Source organism: Tripterygium wilfordii, chromosome 15 (genome assembly GCF_013401445.1).
Source record: "Tripterygium wilfordii isolate XIE 37 chromosome 15, ASM1340144v1, whole genome shotgun sequence".
NCBI classification, from domain to species: domain Eukaryota; kingdom Viridiplantae; phylum Streptophyta; class Magnoliopsida; order Celastrales; family Celastraceae; genus Tripterygium; species Tripterygium wilfordii.
The window spans coordinates 12,751,389-12,763,742 of record NC_052246.1 but is presented as its reverse complement, the minus strand read 5'-3'; the positions used below and the strand labels follow the sequence as shown (position 1 = coordinate 12,763,742).

At 38.4% G+C, this 12,354-nt stretch overlaps 1 protein-coding gene across 1 annotated transcript; it reads left to right on the top strand.

The window, feature by feature from the left end:
- Nucleotides 1–19: 19 nt before the first annotated feature.
- Nucleotides 20–11,351, top strand: LOC120016686 (importin-5-like). Its single transcript, XM_038869590.1, has 20 exons — nt 20–1,391; nt 1,725–1,928; nt 2,968–3,072; nt 3,191–3,256; nt 3,346–3,510; nt 3,901–3,975; nt 4,081–4,235; nt 4,595–4,730; nt 4,811–4,880; nt 4,963–5,090; nt 5,234–5,290; nt 6,623–6,808; nt 6,944–7,036; nt 8,313–8,398; nt 8,514–8,580; nt 8,668–8,734; nt 8,840–8,976; nt 9,667–9,758; nt 9,859–9,925; nt 10,710–11,351. Exons 1-20 carry the CDS (start codon nt 159–161, stop codon nt 10,866–10,868), a joined length of 3,348 nt encoding a protein of 1,115 aa, XP_038725518.1. The 5' UTR covers nt 20–158; the 3' UTR covers nt 10,869–11,351.
- The last annotated feature ends 1,003 nt before the right edge of the window (nt 11,352–12,354 follow it).

Below are 12,354 nucleotides of genomic sequence, written 5' to 3'. Positions count from 1 at the left end.
TGCCCTAATCAAACCCTCACTTCCACCATCGATCTCACGCGTGATATTCCCAATCTCTCTATCCAAATTCCAAACAGCCCCAAAAAATACCACCAAAATAATCTACTGGAGAGAGGGTACACAGCCTCCAAACCCTAACTTGCTCCCCGCCCACAACAATGGACGCCGGGTCGACTCAGCAACTCCAACAAGCGCAACTCGCAGCCATCTTGGGGCCGGACTCGGCCCCCTTTGAGACGTTGATATCTCACTTGATGTCCTCGTCGAATGAGCAGCGATCCCAGGCTGAGCTTCTATTCAACCTTTGCAAACAGACCGATCCTGACTCTCTTTCGCTAAAACTCGCTCACCTCCTCCAGTTCTCACCGCATGTCGAGGGCCGCGCTATGTCCGCTGTTCTCCTCCGTAAATTGCTCACCCGCGATGACTCTTACCTTTGGCCGCGGCTATCCCCTTCCACTCAATCCTCCTTGAAATCGTTGTTATTATCGTGTCTTCAGCGTGAGAGTACCAAATCGATAACTAAGAAGCTATGCGATACCATCTCGGAGCTTGCTTCGGGGATTGTTCCGGAGGACTGTTGGCCCGAATTGCTCCCGTTTATGTTCCAGTGCGTGCAGTCGGACTCTCCTAAATTGCAGGAATCGGCGTTTTTGATCTTTGCTCAGCTGTCCCAGTACATAGGAGATACGTTGATTCCTCATATCAAGCATCTGCACACTGTGTTCTTGAACGTATTGGGGAGTTCACCCAATCCAGACGTGAAGATTGCAGCCTTGAACGCTGTGATCAATTTTATCCAATGCTTGTCGAGCTCGGGTGATCGGGACAGGTTTCAGGACTTGTTGCCGGCCATGATAACGACTTTGACCGAGGCTTTGAATAATGGTAATGAAGCAACAGCACAGGAAGCGTTGGAATTGTTGATTGAGTTGGCTGGGACGGAGCCGCGGTTCTTGCGAAGGCAACTCGTGGACGTGGTAGGGTCAATGCTCCAGGTAGCAGAGGCGGAGAGGTTGGAGGAAGGCACGAGGCATTTGGCGGTAGAGTTTGTTATCACGCTTGCTGAGGCACGGGAGCGAGCACCAGGGATGATGAGGAAGCTGCCGCAGTTCATAAGCAGACTGTTCGCGATATTGATGAAGATGCTTTTGGATATTGAGGACGATCCTGCCTGGCACACTGCAGAGACCGAAGATGAGGATGCTGGAGAAACTAGCAACTACAGTGTAGGACAAGAGTGTTTGGACAGATTGGCGATTTCTTTGGGTGGCAACGCCATAGTTCCAGTGGCTTCCGAGCAGTTACCAACGTATCTTGCTGCTCCGGAGTGGCAGAAGCACCATGCTGCGTTAATAGCTCTTGCCCAAATTGCCGAGGGTTGCTCCAAGGTATTTAAAGCTGTTAGTTTCTTTATTGTAAACATTGAAATTTTAGCGATCATAAAATTTTCCCGCTTGATTTGTTTGTCACTATGAGAATATGCAATAGAATGGTTGGCTCTATGAGAATATGCAATAGAATGGTTGGCTGTTCTTTTCTGATGGACTTTTGCCCCTTTGGCTTTCCAAGCTTGGGAAAGAATGAAATTATGATAGTATGAAAATGAAAGGGAAAAAAGGTCCTAGTCTCAATTCCCTTCTCTCTAAAGACTCCTTTGTTGATATAAGAAACGAATTCCTCCGTGTTATTGCTGGTTATAGAATTTGTTTGTATTGTTGCAGGTAATGATAAAAAATTTGGAGCACGTAGTGTCAATGGTTCTAAATTCCTTCCACGATCCACACCCTCGTGTAAGGTGGGCTGCTATTAATGCAATTGGGCAGCTGTCAACAGATTTGGGTCCAGATTTGCAAAATCAGTATCACCAACGGGTGCTGCCAGCACTAGCTTCTGCCATGGATGATTTCCAAAATCCTCGGGTTCAGGTTAGTGTGGGTCTTGATTTGGGAGATCGTCACTAATTCTATATATCTCAATTGCGGTAAATATCTGCTTCTTGTGAGGAAAGTATTGACTTCATGTCACTAATACCAAGTGTTGCTCTCTGTGTTAGGAACTGCACATTTATAAGTAGCTATATCCGTTGTCTCATGATTACAAAGTCACAAAATTGTAATTTAGTATTTGAAAAAACTTTTTCTGGTTTAAAATCTTGGTGGTTGTCCACATTGGAGACCTAAGCATATTATTTCTGCTCATGGATTCATGTGTTATACGGTGTATGAATGTTGTTAAATATTCATTGTCCATCTGATTTTACAATGTTATAGAAATTTGAGTTTTGAGACTCGTACTTTCCTATTGTTTGAAAGGTAGAGATTCTGAGGTTATAGAAGAATGCTTTTTGTGTGTGGATTTTAGATTTAGTTTGAAGTGGTGGTCATTTTAGGGTAAAATGGGAGTTGGGTTTGAGAGAACCCCATTAGTTCAAATTTCAGACATCATCAAAACAGGGTCTATATGTGTTGCTTTGAGGGTTTAATTTGTGTCCAATAATGTGGTTCAGAGTTTGTAGTGACTTGTCATTAGATGTTGTTTGGAATCTTATCATTGCTGCAAAATGATATTTGTAGCTTCTTGGGTTACCAATGGAAAAAACCATACTTCCCTATTCTCCGATTGGGTGCCAGAGCTGTGTCGTAGTTTGGGACAGAGTTATACCGCTGAAACAAGGTTTTCTGATCTATAAGTTAGAGAAACAGGAACTCGTTCTTAAATTGTAATAGAATGCTGCTTTAGAGTATTTGGAGGAGTAGAAGTGTAAAGAGGGAAATTGTTGCACCCCCAGCCGACAAGGTGAAGAAGGCATTGCCCGGTGGGGAGAGGTTCTTGAGAGGTAGCCTCAAGCAGCATGGACAATGAAACCACTTCTGTTATTTATTTCAGAAAGGGGTACTTATGATTCTACTTTATCTACAATACTGCCATAGTTCATTGATTTTCTTTTAACTTGCATGTTGACAGGCACATGCTGCTTCAGCGGTCCTCAACTTCAGTGAAAACTGCACTCCAGAAATTTTGACACCATACTTAGATGGAATAGTGAGCAAGTTGCTTGTGTTGTTACAGGTAATTTGTGGATCTTTACTGTACTGCCATAATTCATTGATTTTCTTTTTAACTTGCATTTGTTTCTCTTAATATGTTTTTTTTTTTTTAATTTTTTTTTTAAAACAAAAATATGCAGAATGGAAAACAAATGGTGCAAGAGGGGGCATTGACTGCTTTAGCTTCTGTTGCTGATTCATCTCAAGTATGCTTGAATAATTCACTGGAAAAAAAGCTATAATCATTAATTTGTTGTTGTTTTGAATCTTCCTCTAACTCTTTTGAGATCTACAGGAACACTTCCAAAAATATTATGATGCGGTTATGCCGTACCTGAAAGCTATCTTGGTTAATGCAACTGACAAGGCTAACCGCATGCTCCGTGCAAAATCCATGGAGTGCATTAGCCTGGTTGGAATGGCTGTCGGGAAAAATAAGTTTCGGGATGATGCTAAGCAGGTAGACACATGTATAAATAGAATGATTTCTTGATTGGTCATCGTTAACCGCAGCTCCTATTCTTGTTCCAAAACAGTTGTCATTTTACTCACTCTGATCTCAGCACTCTCCCATATTTGTGTACTTATTTTGTCTTCAGTATTTGGGTTCATTCCCCTCTCCCTCAAAGCATTATATCTGACCCTTTGGTTTGCAGACAAGGATTGGTAATGCCACTACCATATGCCATTGGCAGCTATATTTGTCTACGAGATCCTTGCTACAGATACTTTTTTTTTTTGGTGTTGGGGTGTCACTCCCATCAAATTAAGGGGATCCTCTGCAATTGTAAAAAAGATTCTTCACTCACATCGACATTTTAGTTTGAGCTCTCTCCTATATTTGTGCTAGGTTATGGAAGTGCTTATGTTGTTGCAAGGGTCTCAAATGGAGACAGATGATCCAACAACTAGTTACATGCTGCAAGTATGCTCCCGATTTCTCCAAAATTGTGCTGAACCTTTATAATTTTTTTTAAATATATTTTGATATTTTCCCTTTCCCTTTATTGTTATCCTTTTTATGTTGTAGGCATGGGCTAGGCTTTGCAAGTGCCTGGGACAAGATTTCCTCCCATATATGAGTGTTGTCATGCCATCTTTGCTTCAATCTGCCCAACTTAAGCCCGATGTGACCATTACATCTGCAGATTCAGATAATGATAATGAAGACACAGATGATGAAAGGTTTGTGCTTTTTCTCATACATTAATCTCAGTGGAAAAGAATGCATATGCTTCCATAAGTTATTTGTTGCCCTTATGTCAATAGTTTAAGTGTTCTTCCATATGAACTTGAAAGATTGTGTAGTGGGCCCTCTCTTTCTCCGTCTGTGGCACAAACACGTAGAATATATGATATTTTGACAAATTCATCGATTCACACATGTACTCCTATCACTATCATGCGAATGCCTGCGTAACGTGCTAGCATTACATTTTAGGTCCTGCCTTCCTGGTTATGCTTGTCTAAACTGTGATTTTAGTTGCATAGTTATGTTGTGTGATGTATCTGGAATCTTGTTAAAAGTTGCATCTTTATTTTAGCATGGAAACCATTACTCTCGGTGACAAAAGAATTGGAATCAAGACTAGCGTCCTAGAAGAAAAAGCCACAGCTTGTAACATGCTATGTTGCTATGCTGATGAGTTGAAGGAAGGATTCTTTCCTTGGATTGATCAGGTCTGTTGAAGTGTCGGTTTCTTTTCTCTGTGGAAATTTTGAAGCTCGAAGCATCACTAAGGGTGCATTTTTTGATGTAGGTTGCTCCAACTTTAGTTCCTCTTCTTAAATTTTATTTTCATGAGGAAGTTAGGAAAGCAGCAGTTTCAGGTAAAACTTTTCGTCTCCTTTTGGTTTATTACTTAAATTTTTTCCATATGTCATCATACCTTTTCTTACTCTCTGTTTTTAGCTATGCCGGAGCTACTGAAATCTGCAAAATTAGCTGTAGAGAAAAGGTTGTCCCAGGGGCGTGATGAGTCCTATATAAAGCAGTTGTCTGACTATATTATGCCGGCTCTGGTTGAAGCATTGCATAAGGTTATATGGTCTTGTTTTAATTAAGTTTCATGTTCACACTGTGTTATTAGAGTTTTATTGTTGATATGATCCTTATTGTTGGGGATAGAGTACCAGAACGCCTAAAATTAAAAACAAGCACCTGAATGGCAATTTTCTTGCAGGAACCAGATACTGAAATCTGTGCAAGTATGTTGGATGCATTGAATGAATGCTTACAGGTTTGTCGTCCTCAGGAGCAAAGTTATCATGTATCATGTTCTTTTTATGGAAAATATATGATGTATCAGTCGAATTGATTGACAAATATGCCTTCTTAGAGTGGTGGTGTTTTTAAAGTAGTTGTCTATCCTGTTAGGCTTTTAAAAAAGTACTTGGTAAGTCAAGTAATTCAATATTGGCTGTAATTCAAAATTACTAATTTTAGTTAACTTCTAAAAGAGCATAGTAAGATGAATTTATATTCCTATTAACATAAAAGATCCATAGTAAAAGTTTTTGAGACTCGGTTTTGCTTTCAATTAGTTACGGCGTAAAAGTTTTTTCGTATGTTGAAACTGACTTTGTTCCTTTTTTTTTGGTTCTCTCACTGTTTCTTTGATAGTATTCATATCTTTCTTTTCCTCAAATGTCTAGGATTGCAAAATTACTTAGTTTTGACTTGTTAAATTTTCAACCTCTCTTTCTGGTACAAATATGCCCAGCACCTTAGATTGTTACATAGGATTTTTGCATTAAAACCATCCTACGTCGTAACACTGAAAGCTGTTGCATTCTTAGTAAAAGGTCTTCATTGTTCTATACTTGGGGGACTACCATTCTTGACAGGATTTAGGTCTAGGCTACTATGACTGTATTACATCAACTATCCATTTCATATTGAAACAAATTGAGGCTTGGTGAAGCAGAAGTTTCAGCTTAATTAGGAGGAGCACCACCGGATCAGGTGGTGGTTACTCATCATACTGCCTTCGAGGGCAGGGGTTCAAATCCCTGATTCTTTGTTGAACAACTAAAAGGGAAAAAAAAGCCAGTTTCAGTGTCATTCCATTTACTTGGGTGGCGGAGCAGAATTCAATTACAATTCTAACCTTTATATTATATTCAGCTGAAAGCTGGATGTGGCATGTTCCCTCCTTGATTCTGCTGCATGTGTTTGGTTTTACCCTTTTCATTCAATTTTAATAGTGGAAAATCAATTAAGCATTTTTTGTTCAGTCTATTATTTTGTGATTTTTGTGCTGGACGAATCACATTTTCCTTCTAACAATACATTTGTCACTTAACTCTGTTAAATGTTGTGTGAAAAATTGGTGTAATTATTCTTTTCATATTTGAGTACTTTTCTTTATCCCTCTATGTTAGCTGAATGTTTTGTTACAAACTGCCATGTCTTATTGTCGTGGTGATATTTCCATCTTCAGATGCTTTCCTGCAAAAACTGTTCTACTTCTGCTTGTAGTTAACTTGGAAGAGCTTGTAGCACATGTTACCCATGCGAAACACTTGTGCGAAGTAAACGATTGATCTTGTAAATTTTTTTTTTCTTTCAGATTTCTGGACCATTGTTGGATGAAGGCCAGGTGAGATCCATTGTCGAAGAGATAAAACTAGTAATAACGGCTAGCTCCAGTAGAAAACTTGAGCGGGCAGAGAGGGCGAAAGCTGAAGACTTTGATGCTGAGGAGAGTGAGCTGATTGGGGAAGAAAATGAGCAGGAGGAAGAAGTTATTGAACAAGTTAGTTTTTCTAACTACCTTATATGAATATGAAAGCACATAAAACAGAGCTCATGTTTGTAGATCTCTATTTGAAGAAAAAACCGAATATCTTGCTTCTTTTCTTAATACGCAATTACGCATGACTGGTTTCAGGTGGGTGAAATCTTGGGAACACTGATCAAAACATTTAAATCCTCTTTCTTGCCTTTCTTCGACGATCTATCTACGTATCTAACACCTATGTGGGTAAGTTCCTTTGATACAACATATTTTTTTGGTGGAGCAACTTTATCCTTACTAATCAGTTTTTGTGTTCCTTATTTAACTTATTGTTTCAAATTCATCAGCATGTTTTACATATTTTGTTAACTGGTTGCCTGCTGTAGTTTTATCCACCCTTATTGGATGATTCCGTCGTGTTGGAATGTGTTATGAGCTTGGTGTTTTTTCCCCCCATACCATTGTTGATCACTCTATTTTGTCACTTTTCCTTTTACACCTAGTATTCTTTTTTCTCTCATAATTTAATTTGTGTAGTAGTGGGTATGATGAAGGTTTATTTTTTTCAGGATCTGATTTTAATTCTAAGTGTTTTCTTCAAATATCTGAGCTGATTAAGTTATCATTTAAGTGCTCCGTGTTAATTCATTAGTCCTACCTTTCATTTCCAGGCCGATTTAGAAACATGACTCAGTACAACAACTCAGCTGCACATGCCTTTATATAGTTATATCAAACTACTTATGGTGGTCTATGTGAATCACAGTAAAAAAAAAAAAAGGAGTTGGAAACGTGGATCTTTTTATCAATTGAAGATTTGAAGTACAATGTTTTTTGTTAGATTCTTTGAGATCAGCGCTTTTTAATGATTTCGACCCACATGAATTTCCTTCTCCCTTCCCCTATCTTTTTTACTTCCGGCAAGCATTAATGAATCACATTTCTTAATTCGTAAGCCTTTGATGATCAAGATAATAATTTCCTCATTGCTGTCTTAAAAAGTCTTTTTGTGCTTGATTAAACCATGTTTACTGACATTCCCTCAACTTTTCTTTGATTGTGTATTTACTTTTCTTTCCTTTCGACTTTCATTCATCAGGTGATTTAAAGACATCAATTTCACGGGATTTATAAAAGATGTTAATTATCTTAACATTAATGCAAGTATGCAACCATTCAAGTTTATGGATGTCTAATAAACAATTTAGGCATATTGGTCCTTTATTCTTGCTCTTAATTTGTTAGTTTATGCCTTGTGGCTGGAAGACTGTTCTTGTAGTTAGTTGTGAAAGTTGTATTTGCTGGATTGAGAGTCTACTTTTCTCTCTTAAGCAATATTATTTTTTCTCTTTACCAAAAAAAAAGGAGTAAAGAAAGAGGACAGTGATATTCATATTTTCTCAATATGCTTTAGTGGATTTCTTATTTATGGTTTTTTCTTTCTGTTTCTCCCTCTATTTTTCTTTCCCTTATGACTCATTATTCTTTTTCCCTTTTGTGTTGGGTTTGTTTTTGAGCACAGGGAAAGGATAAGACAGCTGAAGAGAGGAGGATTGCAATTTGCATCTTCGATGATGTGGCAGAGGAGTGTCGTGATACAGCCCTTAGGTGAAGAAACCTTTTATAGATTCTGTGAAGTGAAAGGCTTTTTTTAAATATTCTTTTTCTGAATGAGATGAAAGTTATACTATCTCATGCAATTCCTCCAATGTTTGTGTGGCAGATATTATGATACATATCTTCCTTTCCTGTTGGAGGCTTGTAATGATGAGAATCCAGATGTTAGACAGGTCTGGACTTACATATCTTTGTTGTTGATACACATTCTATCGCTGTTCCTCTAATACAGTTTTAACTTGTGTAACTTATTTTTTCAGGCAGCTGTATATGGACTTGGTGTTTGCGCAGAGTTTGGCGGATCTGTTTTTCAACCCCTTGTTGGAGGTAGATTGTTTAAGAATGTTTAAAGCAGTTATACACATGCACAAACTCAAACTCACACTATTATATGCATGATTCATTATTCAAGTTGTTAATGTCATTATCCAGAGGCTCTCTCAAGGCTGAATGTTGTGATACGGCATCCTAGCGCCCTGCAACCTGAAAATGTGATGGCATACGATAATGCTGTTTCTGCTTTGGGAAAAATATGTCGGTTTCATCGAGACAGTATAGATGCTGCTCAGGTACTTGATGTTCTCTTTTCCATTTGTTTTGTTTGGGTTGGGTATACGTTGTTAAGAGGAACTTGCACATATTTTTTGGGAAAACAATAACGAACCAACCAAATAAAAACAATGAACCGAATTTTACAGAGAAAAAAAAATCCCAAGTTTGTTGAGAAAGTGGTCTGCATTTTGTTCGCCCACTCTTCATTCTGGGTGGTTAGAATCAGGGGGGTATCTCAGACTCTTAGAAAAACATGGATTTCAGTTGGTTTGGCTTGGGTGAGAACATATGCACTGGAATAGACCATTTTATGTAGCCTTAGTCTTGAAAAGGGTTTTCCTTCCAACGCCTGAGAACTATTTTGTCAGTCTGTTCTGTTCCATGCTGATGTTTTACTTGCTGACATCATAAATCGATACTTCCTTTATCCCAGCCTTGCTGCCTGTCTCAACTATCAGTTCATAGCAACTTCTAAACTACTCAATATAATGCCATCACACTCACACCTACGCTGCTACTATCTTTGATTTTCTAGCACTGCTGACCGTGAATGTAAATGACTTGATCATAATCTTGAATTCAATAAGGTCTCTCTGTGTCCGAGAAGTAGGTTGAAATTCACTGCATATGCTTATATTTCAGAGTGATCTTTTACTTTGTTAACATTGTCAGCCTGACCATGGAACATACCTTCTTTATTTTGGTAGGTTGTTCATGCATGGTTAAACTGTCTACCAATAAAAGGAGATTTGATTGAGGCGAAAGTTGTCCATGAGCAGCTTTGTTCGATGGTGGAGAGGTGAGAATTTCAAATTTCATGTCAAATTTACTTTTTTTGTTTACATTTTGTTATTAGCTATACCACACAGAAATTGTTATAAGCATCTTCCTACCAACAGGTCTGATCGAGAACTCTTGGGCCCCAACAATCAGTGTCTTCCTAAAATCATTGCTGTATTTGCTGAGGTTTGCACATTGATCTATAAGTTTGATTTAGCAAGAAATTGCAATAAAAGTTATTGTAAATGGAAGATTATCTTTATCTGCAGGCAGATTAACTGAACTAGCTTATGTCATGGTTAGACGTAGGGTTGACATAATGTGTCTACATGAAGACTAATTGAGTGGGTGAAAAAACTAGAGAGATTGAAAACACAGGTTATATAACATGGTAGAATAAATAGAAATAAAAATGGTGTATGTATAGTAATAGATAGCATCACACTCTCCAGTCTAGGTATCATAGGACTAGATCATGAATTTCTTATTTCAAATTAATTCACTCCCATGTTGTGGTTAAGTTCAGAATTTGGATCCCCTGACCATCTAAGTATTTTTTCCCGAGGCAACACAATGTAGTGAAGAAAGACTGGCACCAAGAAGCACAATCATAGTTAAAAACATTGTCTTACTCAGTTTATCATTGTTACTTCCGTACATAAATGATCCTGCATGGAAATAATGAATCGAATTTATCCTGTTAGGATATTTATTGCGTCAGTGATATTATACTCTAATGATACTCATATCTAATCTTTGACCCTTTTTGACTACCTTCTCTATCATGTCTGAGTTCTAACTACTGGTTGTGTGATTGCCTGTTTTACAAAGTTTTGATGTGGTATTTAAAAAATATTCTTATAATGAATCCATTGGTATGTGATATTAATTTTTTGAAGTTTCTTATGTGGAATATATTGGAAATGCTTGCATATTATCTCTGATTGGAGAAGAGCTATTTCTTTTTTAGGTTTTGTGTGGTAAGGATCTAGCATCAGAGCAAACTGCTAGTCGTATGGTTAATCTGCTGAGACAACTTCAGCAGACTTTACCTCCAGCCACCTTGGCTTCAACGTGGTCATCCTTGCAACCCCAGCAACAACTTGCATTGCAATCCATTCTCTCATAACATTCATCTGGCAGTGAGCATCTTTTCAAGCTGAAAGTGCAACATCCTCTGTCTTGAAAGTATATTTATCACCCATTCTTTCCCTAGAAGATGATTCCGTAATTTGTTTCTGCGTGATGCTCCGGGTCAGCATGGCGTCAGTTGGATTGAGTGTGATACTTGTCCTTGAGTTGGAATGAAAATCACTTTCCCTTTGCAGAATGTGTATAGTAGCAATGTCAATTATAGTCCGGTTCAAGTCCAGAAAAGAAAGAGGTAGGTGTTTGTGGTTTGGGGGGTTTTTATATCAGTCGGTGCGCGAGGTTTAAGAGTTGTCAGGGTGGCAATTCCTTTGCAGTTTTTGGTCCCAATATTTTTTTTGGTCTTTCTTTTTTCAAACTTGTCATGAACATTCATGGATGAAAATTTTGACTGGTGATTCTTTCAATGCTATTGCAATTTTGAGTTGGTACACAATAAGATGAGGTGATTCTCTTGAATTTATGGTGAGGAAACTGCAGAAAATCTGCACTGTAATTACTCTCTCTTCGTTTTTCAGGCGACAATTATGGTAAATTTGCATACCAAGTCTTGAGCCAGTGACTAATGCAGAAGGGCATTTGTTTCAACACATCTTGAGGTTCAGGCCTTTTGGCCATTATATTTGTACTCTTATGTTTTGGTTAGCTCAGTCAGTTGTTGAATGCGGCATTGTTTGTTCATGGCATATGCTTATACCATCTGATTCGCCAATGCTTACAAAAGGACTCACCAGCTGTTGCGATGGTAGTTTCATTGTTTTAGTTGCTTTTTCCGTTGGTTTACATTTATGCAAGGACAAATATGTTCTTTGACCAAGGAACCACCCAGTATGTAATTCGAATAGTTGAGTGGGCGTAAATCTTGGTTGTCAAAACAACTTGCACCATCATGCAAGAGAAATGAGGCTCCTAACCCCTCTCTGGGGCGTAAAACTCTAGCCATTCGCCTTAAGCCGCTATTGCTACCTGGTTCAGTAGAAGCTTCTGGTAGGGCAAACAGAATTATGTGAGATTCCACCAAGGTGTGTATCTTGAGATTCCTATTGTGACTTATTTAGAGTTTCATTCTTGTATGTTTCCCCTAATTGAACTAACATCGGCCCAGCACTACATGTGTCGTGCCTTGGTGTCTTTACAGTTTTGGCCGTTGACCGAATGGTCAGGCCAGGCCTTCCACAAACTAGCTTACATAGGATTAGTTGACTTTCTGCTTGTCCTATACTTTGGAAATGGCTTGCATGATGTTTAAGGCCAAAAATATGTTTGGATTTGGTCATATTACTCTCCCAACATTGAAAAATCAGTCGTGCAATTACTACTAACAAATTCTTTCTACATGCTGACAAGAACTAAAGACGAGCCACCCACTACTAATAAGAAAAATGGAAAGGAAGAAGACCTCGATCTCCCCTCCTCTCAGTATAAATCATAGGGTCTTTCTTATTTTTCCTTCATTCTTCTTCAGC

Excerpts from the sequence above, each read along its gene's own strand:
- LOC120016686 (XM_038869590.1), top strand. The coding sequence starts at position 159 with ATGGACGCCGGGTCGACTCAGCAACTCCAACAAGCGCAACTCGCAGCC. Across the intron at positions 4,881-4,962 it reads TAGGAAAGCAGCAGTTTCAG|CTATGCCGGAGCTACTGAAA; the intron begins GTAAAACTTTTC and ends CTCTGTTTTTAG. Across the intron at positions 6,809-6,943 it reads AGGAAGAAGTTATTGAACAA|GTGGGTGAAATCTTGGGAAC; the intron begins GTTAGTTTTTCT and ends GACTGGTTTCAG.